At 36.3% G+C, this 15227-nt stretch overlaps 1 protein-coding gene and 1 long non-coding RNA gene across 4 annotated transcripts in view; one reads left to right on the top strand and one right to left on the bottom strand.

The window, feature by feature from the left end:
* LOC136026298 (metabotropic glutamate receptor 8-like) overlaps positions 1-15227 on the bottom strand; it is a 229660-nt gene that overhangs the window by 50318 nt on the left and 164115 nt on the right. For both annotated transcript variants that reach the window (XM_065702713.1, XM_065702712.1), the window contains exon 11: positions 835-940. In XM_065702713.1, the coding sequence (XP_065558785.1) occupies positions 835-940 (106 nt within the window). The remainder of the gene's footprint in view (positions 1-834; positions 941-15227) is intronic.
* Positions 1-15227, top strand: part of LOC136026301 (uncharacterized) — an 82355-nt gene that overhangs the window by 18989 nt on the left and 48139 nt on the right. The gene's annotated exons all lie outside the window — the stretch shown is intronic.

Genomic DNA, 15227 nt, shown 5'->3' with positions numbered 1-15227 from the left:
AATAATTGTAATGTAAATGTACTAGTACTACTAAAACTAACATACTACTACGGCTAACAATTCACTTCATCACCAAGCTGCCTGAGGCCAACACAGTTGCGTTCGCTCCTCCTCCATCCCGTAGAGCTACAGACTACCATTTTACTAGATACAAACGAGTTAAAGGAGCATATACATTGTTCACAATCTAAAGAACGTTTTGTGATTTAAAAAGGCAGACAATACCTCAGAGACGAAATAAATTGCATCTAAAAATGGCGTTCATTCTGTTTGTAATTGGGACAAATTGAAAGATTTTGAAAGGTTTGGCCGCATGGTCACTCTTTAGCATTTCGCTAACTTAGGCATTTTGTACAAATTTCTCCAATTACCTACTTATTAGGATTTATCGCGGTAAAAAGGTGCTTTAATTTATGTATGTATCGTCTGTACGACTTCTGTGACATAACGGTGTGTGCGACGTCTGTAACATAAAAAAATTCCCAGAGAATTTTCCTATTGCAAAAAAAAAACAAGATACAAGAAGGGGATTTTTCAAAATATACGGGAGGGAGTTTTTACGTAAAAAATGCCAAAAACCTAAACAAAACAAAAAAAAATACAAAAAAACCTGTTTTAATTTCATTGGTTTATGACTGCAACGGAGCCAATGACTACGGCTTTTAAAAACAAGATTTGTAAAATATTAAACTATTAAACAACCAAATTCAAGTTCCCCTGATTGGTTTTCCAATGTGAAATTTTAGACCAGCTAAAAGAATGGAAAGTTTTAGTCACAATATCTTTTAAAAGCTAACTCATAGTTTTCTCTGCGTTAGAACCAAAACTGCGTACCTGGAAATTTCTGATGTAACCATCAGGACATGACTCACTGCATATAGACTTTGGGAATGATCCATTTTCTTCTTTCCAGATCAACTGTGATGCATTGATACTGAGTCTGAAATTTAAAACCGCTTAAAAATTAATATGGATTTTCCTTGTTTCGGCTACATTCTAGTTGTGTTGCAGGAGTAGTTTACTTTTTCTGATTTATGTTTATTGCTAGAAAATGGCAAGGGTCTAGCCTATGTGGCTTTTATGGAAGGTGCTGTGTGATTCATGAATGAATTATCACATTTTAGAGATCTCCGTATAATTCTTGCGTGGGTACAATTAGAGCGGTTTTTACTTGTCTTTGAGCCAGAGCTAACAGTCTGAGCTGAAGAAGAGTTTTAGATCATATATTTGAGAGGAGTAACTCAGTAGCTAAGATTTTTGTGTTTCATAAATTTTCTTCTGTGTTGCCGCACTAGATTCGTGAGGAAACAACTATATATATATATATATATATATATATATATATATATATATATATATATATATATATATATATATATATATATATATATATATATATATATATATATATATATATATATATATATATGTATTTAACTACGTAAAACTTGCGAATATACAACATTCTTCGCTGTCCCATTGTCTGTGCATATGTCCCGGTCGTCATTTATATGCCCGGTGTCCCGGTCTGTAATTTCTCTTCAAACATTCCCTGTGTCCCGGTCGTCATTTATATACCCCCCCTGTGCCCCCGGCGTCCCCGCTGTAGTTGTGTCCCTGTGTCCCGGTCGTCATTAATTTTATCAAAGGAAGGGGTGGCCCCCCTCATACAAGGAATAATTTCAGTTCGTTTTAAATTAATACTCTGAGCTTCTAAAGGAAAATTTAGGGCATACCTTTAGTCTACAGCCTTAATTTAAAAAAAAGTATTTTTCATTTGAATGACTTCATATGCATGTGCACTACAAGAGCGAGTTACAGAGTATCGAGTTTTACGTACAGTTGGGCATCAAATAGACAAGATCGCAGGTACAAAGATGATGGTCTTATTAGGGAATTCTTAACGCCCAGGTAGGTACAATAAGAGACAGATGATATCCTACCCTAGTCAAATTTGATACAGGGAAGGAAAAAAGAACTCTTCATAGACTGTCCCAATTTTGTCGATATTATAATTCAATTACAGCCAATATGGTATTTATCCATAAAATGACCAATAAGTTAACATGATACTCACATGTGGGTAAACTAGCCAGCCCTATCGTCTATTGTATTGTAAATGAAAAACTGCTTGGATCGATTCGGGACACTAGGATATATAGAAGACCTGTTACAGATATTGAAAGTATGGTAAAAACATAATATTTTCTACAGTTAGTTCAAAGTTGAAATATATAATGTGTAGCTATCTTCTAGGTAGTTTAGACGCTGGTAAGCTCCAAGAGAAAAATTTAAGAGGAATTTTCCAAGAACTGCTGGATATGAAACTCGCTGGTTTAAAATATGACAATTTAGAAGGTGAATGACAAAACCCTCAGGGATATAGTTTACAAAATTGCAGATGATGGCTTATGAAAGAAAGTTAGAAAAGCAGGGGTTCAGATAGTAACGAAATTGCCAAGAATGTGTAAAATGAAGCTAGACGGCATAACCGTCAAATTTTGTATTAGCTTGCTAAGGAATTGAAAGAAAGTAGCCAGTCTCAACTTGTACTAGTTAAAGGTAGGAGCAACGACTCAGTGTGTAATAAAGAAAGCATTAAAAAGGGATGAGTTAGGATTTTCCAGATAAAAAGATATAATATTTTCAGAATATGTCGAACAAAGAGAAAGCTGTTGTACATGATACAGAGAATAGCCATTTTTTCTTACAATTTGTAAGTAAAATATTTTTTTTCGTATGATTTACAGACAGTACAAAATGAATTAAAATTAAGAAGGTGTCAGGTGCTGATAAAGTGGTAAATTAGTTTTTGAAGTATGGTGGTTGCGAATTTAGAGATAGCCTACTAGACCTCCTGCACCAAGACCCTTTTGAGTTGCAGCAACTATGGCACATGGGTCACGATTCTCGAGCAACATATGCAACTATACCTCATGGGCATTATATGTATATGCTTTCTTATCACGTTTGCAGATGTGTTATAATTGTAGGGTTAGCGAGAGATTAGAGAACTTCTGAAATGAGTTTTTTGAGTACGAAATAGCCTCAAAATCTGTATCCACATTGTTCTCGTTTTTACTTTCGTATAGACTCTGTAACATCTTTATCACTGTAGCTTTTAGTATTCTGATCTTGGCTTGCAGACTTATCTTCCTATTTTTCCAAACTTTTTTCAACTATGAAAAAACACAATGGGCCTTGGCTATTCTGCTTTTAAAATAGTCACTGCACCCACCGTCCTTACTAACCATTAATTAGAAAAAGAAGCCAGATTAGAAGCAATAATTAGAAATCAGAAAAAATAAATTACTGTAATAATTCAAAACGTCCAAAAATTACTATTAAAGAATTAATATATCTATTAAAGGTTATAGCAGTAGAGGAAAGGAGAACCCATAATAATCAGAGTTTAGACTTGAATCGTAATATGCACAGGGGCAATGAAGTGAGGGTCAGTGAGAGTGTACTCAGTAAAGAAGGATCAAGATCAGCAAAGCAAGACACATTATTTGAAGTTCAGTCAGGGAAACTTACGCGGGAGAAGATGGCTAGCCCCTATAATGATGATCCAAATGAACCGGAGATATCTTACGTTCGGGCAAATACGAGTAATGAGATTATTTTACGGGAGAGAAGCGGATCCGTGAATTCTGTTGCGAGTGGTCAGAGTTTTGGAAGTGCTATTTCTGTACTTAGTGGAGAAGAGGGGGGTCGGTTTGATATTGTAGGTGGGCAGTATCATACCCCTGTTAGCCAAGAACAGGTGATACATTTAGCTCAGCAGGGTGTCAGGCAGGGAAAAAGAAATAGTAAGAACATTAGTCCTTTAGAGCAGGATAAAGGCGGGAAAAGAAATGCTCGAGTAGGGGAAGCAATTCAAGATTATGAATCATATGCGCCTCGCCAGATAGTGAAAGCTCCAGTTTTTTCTCAGGGGCTTTCTATTTTGGGGGATGTATTAGCGCCAGGGCACCAGCCAAAATTACCAGAATAGGAAATACAGGGCCATAGTGATTCATGTATAAGTTTTGTAGTTTGGAATTTGCAAGGTTATAGTAGGGAGAAGCTAGAAAATCTATTGGAGTCGAGTAGCCTACATCAGCAGGCTGTGAAAGTTGGGATGTTTTTTATCTTGTGGAGACGTGGAATTCTCTTGATGATTTTTTGTCATGTGAAGATTTTGATGTTTTTGAGTGTAGGAGAAAGGCCTCTGCTAACGGCAGATATTAAGGAGGAGTTTCCGCGCTTATAAGGAATGGAGTATTTAATTCATGTCGTAGGCTAGAAAGTGAGTCTGAAAATCTATTATGGTTGTTATTGTCAGTTAAAAATGTTCACCTTGTTGTGTGTGTTGTATATTTGCCTCCGAGTATTAGTTCTTACAGTCATGAATATATGTGGGAAGTGATGGAAAATGAAACGCAGAAGTATAAAAGATTGTTCCCTTGCCGTAATTTTGTTTTTTTTTAGGGGATTTCAATGCATATACTAGTGAAGAGGTTGAGGTGCAGGTTGGTGAACCCCTTGTAAATGTACCATGGCAGAATGTTTGTTTGGAAATGATTGTGAATATGTTTTTCCTATTCGGAAAAGTAGCGATAGGTTTCGGGAAATCACTAGATGGGGAAGGAATCTAATAGATTTTTGTAAAAAAGAAGGCTTACTAATTATGAACGGGAAATTGGGAGGAGACTTTGGTAAGGGTGATTTTACATGCTATAGTGGGTCTTGCCCGAGCTTAATTGATTATATTTTATGTAGTTTATCTCTTTGGCCCCAGGCGATGGACCTCAGGGTCCTAGAGTTGGTCGGTTCTGACCATTTGCCAGTGAGTCTTCAGCTGGGAGGGTGTATTCGACGGTCTGAAAGGGTAAAAGAATGGTCTACGCGTGAGGTAAGAATACGAAAACCAGTTTTGATAGTCAAGGAGAAAGAAGAATTGGTTAAAAAGAAACTAGAAAGTGAGGAATTGTAAAATGGTTGCCACTCGATTTTGAATTTTTCAGAACCAGCTGAAATGGATCAAGGTTTCGGTAATTATAGATAGAATCTATGAGAGCATCAGGCCGAGAGTGCGGGATAGAAGACGGACGCCGAAAAAAGATGAGGGTTTTTTCGATGAGGAATGTAGGCAGAAAAGGGAAGAGGTAATTAGGAGTTTTAGGCTGCTTAAAGCAACGGACCCATCGGATATGGAATTAAACTTCTGCAGGCTATCTGAATATAGGAAAGTAAGGTCAAATTATAATAGGGTTAAAAGACTTGAAAAGAGAGAGAGGCAGAAAGAGATTAATCAAGACATCAAGAGAGCTTACAGTGTGAAAAACCCTAGAGAGTTTTGGTCGGTAGTTAAATGTTCAATCCAGGGCCTGGGAATAAGAGGAGATGTCCCGCCAGTTGAGACGTGGCCAGATTATTTTGAAAAGAGGGAGTCTGAACATGTCAGGACGAATGATTTGAATGGGTCAAATGATAGTGAGTTAGGGAGGCAGAATGATTACGATTTAATTAGGCCTATATCTGAAGAAGAAATTTGGGATCAGTTGAAAAAGATGAAGGGTAATTCCTGTCCAGGAATAGAAGGTATATCTACAAAGGTCCTGAGGGTGGGAAGGACAACTATAATGCCTATGTTGGCCTGGATTTTCTCGTTTGTAGTGGAGAAAGCTTATTGGCCTCACTCGTGGGACATTTTGGTAGCAGTGCCTCTTTTTAAGAAAGGCAATAAAATGTTACATGAAAATTTTAGGTCTGTCTTTATGGGGTATGTGGTAAGTAAACTATTTTGTAAGGTTTTGGAATTTAGGCTAAGAGATTGGTTAGATAAAGAGGAAATACTGAGTCCGGTACAAGTGGGATTCAGATCGATTTTTATTTTGGAAATATTGAGACGGATATATGCTAGAGGGAAAAATGGTCGGCTATTCGTAGCCTTTTTAGACCTAAGAAGTGCTTTGGACTCGGTAAACAGGAGGTTGTTAATTGAAAGCCTGTTAGAAATAGGCTTGCCGTCTTGCTTTGTAGCGATAATAGCAGCTATGTATCGGAGGGTGAAGTTTGTTGTAAAGGTGATGGGGAAATTTTCTAGACTGGTTACGTCTCATTTGGGTGTGAAACAAGGATGTACTTTATCCCCAAGGCTTTTCTCCTTGTTTGTTAATGATTTAGACAGTTTTATGAAAAACAAGCTGTTGGGGTGGCGCTTCGCGCCACCCCAACACCTAGTTGGTGGGGCGCTTCGCGCCCCCCCAAGCCCCCCCGCGCGCGTAAGTCGTTACGCGCCATATTAGTTACGCGCCACTGTAGTTGTGTCCCTGTGTCCCACCTGTGAATATAGATAGATTTATATATGTGTTTCAAACTACGTAAAAATTGCGAATATACAACATTCTTGGCTTTCCCATTGTCTGTCCATATACAAAGCCGTATGTACTAATAATGACGTCATATGCAAACGCTCTTTTTACAAACAAACAAACATGCATACACACAACTCGTTTTTATATAGATAGATAGATAGATAGATACAATACAAATTAACTACGTAAAACTTGTGAATATACAACAGTCTTCGCTGTCCCATTGTCTGTGCGTATAAATAGATTGTCAGGTTTACCGACCCTCAAAGACGCAACATACAATTGTACATTGGTAAAGCAATCTGTATTAAGATCTATACCGCATTTTTCTAGTGATTGCCCTTGAGCTTTGTTGATGGTGGTTGCAAATGCTAATCGAATTGGGAATTGCAATCTTTTAAATTGAAAAAGCAGATCCGTTGGAATCATGGGAATGCGAGGAATAAGAACAGCCTCACCCTCATAAGGCCCTGTCAAGATTGTGGCCTCTATTAGGTTATCCATTGTTTTTTTTTTTTACGGCAAGTCGCGTGCCATTGCAAAGCTTTGGTGGGTTGATATTTCTTAAAAGTATTATTGGTACGCCTATTTTTAGTTGTAGCACGTGTGGTGGAAACCCTGAAGGATCTATGGAATTTAAAATTCAGATGGATAATTAACCGCTTCATTTGGTTCCAAAATACAAATTAACTGCGTAAAACTTGCGAATATACAACATTCTTCGCTGTCCAATTGTCGCTGCATATAAATAGATTGTCAGGTTTACCGACCCTCGAACATGCAACGTACAATTGTCCATGGGAAAAACAATCAGTATTAAGATCTATACCAAATTTTTCTAATGATTGACCTTGAGCTTTGTTAATGGTGATTGCAAATGCTAATCGAATTGGGAATTGCAATCTTTTAAATTGAAAAGGCAGATCCGTTGGAATCATGGGAATGCGAGGAATGAGAACAGCCTCACCCTCAAAAGGCCCTGTCAAGATTGTGGCCTCTATTAGGTTTTCCATTGTTTTTTTTACGGCAAGTCGAGTGGCATTGCAAAGCTTTGGTGGCTTTATATTTCTTAAAAGTATTATTGGTACGCCTATTTTTAGTTGTAGCACGTGTGGTGGAAACCCTGAAAGATCTATGGAATTTAAAAATTCAGATGGATAATTAACCGCTTCATTTGGTTCCAAAACTGTGTCGACTGACTTGTAAAGGACTGCCTGGTCTCGAATCTTGGTCAAAACAATATTGTTGATTTCGTGGACGTCTATATTTTTGGGTGCGAGAATCGTTCTTTCACTTAGCCATTTATTATTTTTATAATTTTTTAGAATATTCGGAAATACTTTTTCAATCAATTCATTTTTGGACGTCACTAAATTACAGAAATCAGCAGGTAGTTGTATACGTCCTGAAATTGAGTCTACTGGGAGCTTTCCGTTTCCCATTGCCAGCAATTGATCTGAAAATGTTTGACCAGAGTCATCGTTTTGCAATCGGACACGCATATTTGTAGTTAATTTTAATGTTTTTACGTGTGCCCATAAATTAGAATTTTTCAGGCAAGCCAAACAGCTTCATTACTGCTTATGTATCTTCCAGCCTGATATTGTACGATTTCATCGAAATCTTTGATTTCGGGCTGCAAGCCAAAAACTGCCATGTCACTGCCTTTGTTGACGTATTTACATATGTATTTGATTGCCTTTACGGAGTTACAGTATTCAACGTTTATGTGTGCATTAAATGTTTTTGATAATAATGGGGAATATGGAACAACCCACTGGTTATCTACTTCGATGGTGGTACCGTTACGCTTCTTTATTATTGCTGTTTTACCGCCATCTTCAGTAGATCTTCTTCTATATTGTGGGTAACCATCATTGCCAGTAATTGTGTTTGATACTAAAAGTCGAGGATATTGCTTTGTGCACCTTCCTTTGGCCATGCATGGTGAATTTTCGTTCAGTGCACCGCAAGGTCCATGTATCATATTTTTTACAATAATATCATGTAACCCCTTATCGACATTTTTATCAGGTATTTCAGCGGAAATCACATCATCAATTTCGTTCGCAGTAATTTTTTTATGTAGCCAGATTAGTATATGTGCGTGTGGCAAACCTCGTTTTTGCCATTCCACTGAGTACATCCTGCATCGCACTGACCCAAACACTTCAAGTTTTACAATGTAGTTTATCAGTGATTTCAACTTTTGTCGGAAAACACGGGCCGTAATGTCATGCCTATGAACCGCCGATTGTCCTTGAAGTAAAAGCTGCAGTATCTCGTCCCAAGATTGATTACATGTTAATGTAATAAATAAATCTGGACGACCATAGAGACGAACATACGCAATAGCATCTTGAGCATATTCATGCATATGACGGGGACTGCCAGCATATGACGAAGGTAAAATTGTTAATCTTCCAACGTTTGTGGTATTACCGTCATTTATAACTGCATCTCGCAAATGAATGTATTGTTCAGAGCGGAGCTTGGTCTGATTCAGGCGGATATATAGCAAACGTTCTGATTCAATTTTAGCATACATACCAACGATGAATTGGTGAAACAATTCACGGCATTTTAAAATATAATTTTCTTCATCCTGCCGAATCATTAGTCTATAGGAATAATAATGCATTGCACTGCATTTATTATTCATTTCTTTGTTAGTGGCTTGATTCATCAATTTAATATTAAAGTGATAGCCGTCGGCTCCATCCCAAAAAATGATAGGATATTGTAGGGCATCGTAGCATCGATGAGTTTCAGCAATTCTTAACAACTGAGCGTTTCGCTTATGAAGAATAATATCTCGAGGTAAAAACTGATCACCGACCATAACGATTGCCACTTCGTCGATAGTTGGAGCATTGTATCTACGCACATGTTGGCCAGGAGGCGTTTTGTCAGCGGAAATAACAATTTTATGCGTATCAGTAGGCATCAAATCGATGGCTGTTTTGAACAGACGCACTAAATTATTATTTTTGTGGAAAAGATGTTGCAATTGGGAAACGATTGTCCTTTCAACGTTGGGAGAAATTTCGCAACGTGCATTCAATTCAGAATTTCTATCACTGATGAAGTACAATTGTAAAAATTTATGATTCTCGCCTGAGAATGGTAGAAGGGACCCTGCTCTATGATAAATTTGCCCTTTTACTTTGAAAGTAGACATAAATTGATCTGGATTTTCGATTTGGGCTCCAAACGACGTCATTTGGAAACATGAGTTGTATTTTCTGATTTTTGACAAAAAACGCTTAGATTCTGACGCAGTTCCAGTAAGGAAAGTCTTCAATGGCTCTGGTGGTGCAGCCAATAGAGGAAGTTAAACTTTTCCTGAGGCGCAACACATTCCCATTGTTTCACCATTGAATTTCAAGGCCTTGCAATAGGGACAAATTTTAGACATTGTCCCGATTTGAACACATCTACTCAAGCTATAATCATCGACTGGGTTGTACCTGAATGCCAGGCGATAACTTTCAGGTTGCTCTGATTCCTCGGCACGCTTTCTTTTCTTACTTTCTTTATCAGCAGCAAGCTTGATTTCTTGCTGTTCTTGTGATTCCTCGGCACGCTTTCTTTTCTTACTTTCTCTATCAGTAGCAAGCCTGATTTCTTGCTGTTCTTGTAATTCCTCGGCACGCCTTCTTTTTTCACTTTCTCTTTTAGCAGCAAGTCTGCTTCCGCGTTGCTCTGGTAGTTCCTCGGCACGCTTTCTGTTCTTTCTTTCTCTATCAGCCTCAAGCCTGTTTCCTTGCTGTTCTTTTGATTCCTCGGCACGCTTTCTGTTCTTTCTTTCTCTATCAGCCTCAAGCCTGTTTCCTTGCTGTTCTTTTGATTCCTCGGCACGCCTTCTTTTCTTACTTTCTCTATCAGCAGCAAGCCTGATTTCTTGCTGTTCTTGTGATTCCTCGGCACGCTTTCTTTTCTTACTTTCTCTATCAGCAGCAAGCCTGATTTCTTGCTGTTCTTGTAATTCCTCGGCACGCCTTCTTTTTCCACTTTCTCTTTTAGCAGCAAGTCTGCTTCTGCGTTGCTCTGGTAGTTCCTCGGCACGCTTTCTGTTCTTTCTTTCTCTATCAGCCTCAAGCCTGTTTCCTTGCTGTTCTTTTGATTCCTCGGCACGCTTTCTGTTCTTTCTTTCTCTATCAGCCTCAAGCCTGTTTCCTTGCTGTTATTTTGATTCCTCGGCACGCCTTCTTTTTTCACTTTCTCTTTTAGCAGCAAGTCTGCTTTCGCGTTGCTCTGGTAGTTCCTCGGCACGCTTTCTTTTCTGACTTTCTCTATCAGCAGCAAGTTTTTTGGCATAGACTCTTTGAGCATCTTCATCGGCTTTTGCCATGGTAAGTTCATCAGTCATTGTAAACTTAAACATTAATAGATTTCTACGTGAACATATGTCTTAAATATCTTGAATGACGTCACCGTCAAAGCAAAAATGACGACAACTAATTTCATGACGTCAGTCAACACAGAAACATGACGTCACCTGATCCACAGACAGACACACAGACAGACAACTTATTTTTATATAGATAGATAGATAATGGAGCCCCATTTGTATCTTTGGATTGGTTCAAGCTATCATGTATGTTATTTGCGGATGATACAGTAGTAGTAGCGGACAGTAGGGAGAATCTTCAGAAGCAATTAGATTTAATAAAAGATTACTTAGAAAAGAAGGATTTGGAGTTAAGTGCTAAGAAGTCAGTAGTACTAGTGTTTAGGAGCAAAGGTGAGGTTAATTCTGAGGTTGTTTTTAATTTTGGAAGAGTGATGCTGGAGGTTAAAGAGGAGTTTGTTTATCTGGGTGTTAAGTTTAGTGCACTAAAGGGGATGTCTAGGCATGTGGAAGATTGTAATTTAAGGGGTAAAAGGTTAACAAATATGCTGTTGAGAAGTAATTTAGGTCAGCTAGCTGACATGAGGATTCAGAAAAGGGTGTTCCAGACAAAAGTAGTTACTAGTCTACATTGGGGGTCGGAGGTTCGGGGTTTTGCTAAAGCCGCTAAGTTAGAAGTAGTTCAACTAAGATATTTTAAGAGAATGTTAGGCTTGAAGGATTCATTTAGTTCAGTGGTATTGAAAGGAGATTTGGGGCTTTTCACTTTATGGAGTGGTAGATTGGTTAAAATGGTGAAATATTGGCAGAAAATAGTTAGACTACCTTAGAGTTCGGCTTTTTAAGTCAGCGCATTTGGAGGGTTTGAAGGACTGTAGACGGGATTCGTGGGCAAATCAGGTCAAGAAAATACTGGACATTTCGGGCCTTTCAGAGATGTGGAATGAAGGTAAAGGACCAGTGGATGGAAGTGTTTCAGTATGGAAGGAAGTTCAGCGAATCCTAAACGACCAAGAAATCCAAGAGTGGCAAACTCAAAAGGACCAATCGGTGTCTTTGAGGTTTTACTCCCAAGCTAAAGAGTGTTGGGGAGAGGAAGTTTATTTTAAATTTGGGTTGAGTAGGGAGGACTTGAAGAATTTGTTGTTGCTAAGAGGAGATAGCTTAGATTTAGGTATCAGAAGAAAATATTTGGGAAAGTTTAGGCAGGAGGCAGACCCCTACGTTTGCCCAATGCGTGGCGGGGGGAATGAAAATTTAGTTCATTTCGTATCCAAGTGTGAAGAGCTGTCTGAGTTGCGGAAGGAATGTTTTGGACGAGTGTTGGGGAGTGAATGCTGGTTAAAGGAGCGAATGGCTGAGAGGAATGGATATGCTATTAAACAGTTGTGTAAGTTTCTTCGTTTAGGGATTGAGCATAGGGAATTATGTTTGAGGAGTTAGGTTGGTAAGAGTTTATTTACGGGTGTTTCTGAATTCATAAAATGTTTGCAAGTTTGTTTGCTTGTTTCAGTTGTTTGTAATTAGGTGTTTGTTTAAGGTTGTATGTGTTTTGCTATGGCCTGCAGGCTTTTTTGCAAATAAATTTTATCTTACCTTATGCAAATCAAGCATAAAACGAACAAAAATCGCTATAAACAAGAGTTTGGATAATAACTCTTTCCCCAACTGTAAAAGTTTTAAGCCTGCTGCGCCATTGGTACTCCACTGAGTACGAATATTAAAGAATAGATGAAACTCAAAACGAACAGAAATTAATTAAACAATCATAGCAAACAAACATACAACAGTTACTAATGTAAAAGAATAAGTAATTCTTAAAACAAGTAAAACTTGAATTGAATGTATAAAAGTCTAAGGCTTACTGCGTCATTGGCGCTTTCCTGAAAACAAATCATATTACAAATATTTACTTTTTTACTTATAATATTGAAAACAAAAATAGGAATTGCAAAATAAAATCCTGAACTGCTTAGCTTTCAGAAATTAAATTCATTATATATCGAATATTCAGTTTCGTTTTATTAGTTCTTTCCAGGAACTGTTCAAGACACATACAATTTTCCAACGAATTGTATAACGAAAATTTTTTGTTCTTATTACAACATTGAAAATGAAAATTACAGTAAAATGAAATGTTGGATATATATATATATATATATATATATATATATATATATATATATATATATATATATATATATATATATATATATATATATATATATATATATATATATATATATATATATATATACTAGCTGTTGGGGTGGCGATTCGCGCCACCCCAACACCTAGTTGGTGGGGGCGCTTCGCGCCCCCCCAAGCCCCCCCGCGCGCGTAAGTCGTTACGCGCCATATTAGTTACGCGCCATTGTAGTTGTGTCCCTATGTCCCACCTGTGAATATAGATATATATATATATATATATATATATATATATATATATATATATATATATATATATATATATATATATATATATATATATATATATATATATATATATATGTATATATATGTTTTTAACTACGTAAAACTTGCGAATATACAACATTCTTTGCTGTCCCATTGTCTGTGCATATAAATAGATTGTCAGGTTTACCGACTCTTGAACATGCAACATATAATGGTCCATGGGAAAACAATCCGTATTCAGATCTATACCTCATGATTCTAATGATTGCCCTTGAGCTTTGTTGATGGTGATTGCTAATCGACCATTCCCTGAGTCGCCATCGTCATTTATATATCCCCCTGTGCACCCCGGCGTCCCCTTTGTAGTTATGTCCCTGTGGATTTCTCTTTGAGTGTCCCGGGCGTCATTTATATTCCTTGTGTCCCGGTGTCCCGGTCGTCATTTATATCCCCCTGTGCCCCCCGGCGTCCCCATTGTAGTTGTGTCCCTGTGTCCCGGTCGTCATTTATATTCCCTGTGTCCCGGTCGTCATTTGTATCCCGGTGTCCCGGTCTGTATATACATTCGTTTTTTAGTTTTGTTTTTCTCCTTTATTTTTTTCCTTTTTTTTTCTTTTTTAGTTTATTTAGATTTTTAGATTTTTTAGTTTTTTTATTAGTTTTTAGTTTTTTTTTCTTTTTAGTTTTTTTGTAGTTTTTACCTTCTTTTTAGTTTTGTTAATTTTTTTTTTTACTTTTGTCTTGGTCGTCATTTATACTCCCTGTGTCCCGGTGCTTTGTTGATTGCTAATCGAACATTCCTTTTGTCCTGGTCGCTTTCTCTTTGAGTGTCGTCATTTATTTTTTTCTTTTTTAGTTCTTTTAGTTTTTACCTTTTTTAGTTTTTTTTTAGTTTTTAGTTTTTTTAGTTTTTTACCTTTTTTTAGTTTTTTTAGTTTTTTAGCTTTTTTATTTTTTTTATTAGTTTTTAGTTTTTTTGTAGTTTTTGCCTTTTTTTTAGTTTTTTATATTCCCTGTGTCCCGGTCGTCATTTGTATCCCGGTGTACCGGTCTGTATATACATTCGTTTTTTAGTTTTGTTTTTCTCCTTTATTTTTTTCCTTTTTTTTTCTTTTTTAGTTTATTTAGATTTTTAGTTTTTTTATTAGTTTTTAGTTTTTTTTTCTTTTTAGTTTTTTTGTAGTTTTTACCTTCTTTTTAGTTTTGTTAATTTTTTTTTTTACTTGTGTCTTGGTCGTCATTTATACTCCCTGTGTCCCGGTGCTTTGTTGATTGCTAATCGAACATTCCTTTTGTCCTGGTCGCTTTCTCTTTGAGTGTCGTCATTTATTTTTTTCTTTTTTAGTTCTTTTAGTTTTTACCTTTTTTAGTTTTTTTTTAGTTTTTAGTTTTTTTAGTTTTTTACCTTTTTTTAGTTTTTTTAGTTTTTTAGCTTTTTTATTTTTTTTATTAGTTTTTAGTTTTTTTGTAGTTTTTGCCTTTTTTTAGTTTTTTTAGTTTTTTAGCTTTTTTATTAGTTTTTAGTTTTTTTTGTAGTTTTTGCCTTTTTTTAGTTTTTTCAGTTTTGACGTCACCTGATCCAGTTTTTTCAGGTGACGTCACCTGATCCACGATCCACAGATCCACAGACAACTTATTTTTATATATATAGATAGTTTTTTTTTTTTACTTATGTCCTGGTCGTCATTTATACTCCCTGTGTCCCGGTGCTTTGTTGATTGCTAATCGAACATTCCTTTTGTCCTGGTCGCTTTCTCTTTGAGTGTCGTCATTTATTAGTTTTTTCCTTTTTTTTTAGTTTTTTATTGGTTTTTACCTTTATTTTAGCTTATTTTTCAGTTTTTTCCTTTTTTTTAGTTTTTTTTTATTTTTTATTTTTTTTAGTTTTTTACCTTTTTTTAGTTTTTTTAGTTTTTTTAGTTTTTTAGCTTTTTTACTTTTTTTATTAGTTTTTAGTTTTTTTTTGTAGTTTTTGCCTTTTTTTAGTTTTTTCAGTTTTTTTTTTAGTTTTTTATTGGTTTTTACCTTTATAGTTTTTTTAGTTTTTTAGCTTTTTTATTTTTTTTATTAGTTTTTAGTTTTTTTTGTAGTTT

Source organism: Artemia franciscana, chromosome 4, assembly GCF_032884065.1.
Source record: "Artemia franciscana chromosome 4, ASM3288406v1, whole genome shotgun sequence".
In the NCBI taxonomy this organism is placed as follows: domain Eukaryota; kingdom Metazoa; phylum Arthropoda; class Branchiopoda; order Anostraca; family Artemiidae; genus Artemia; species Artemia franciscana.
This window is presented reverse-complemented; position numbering and strand designations above follow the sequence as displayed.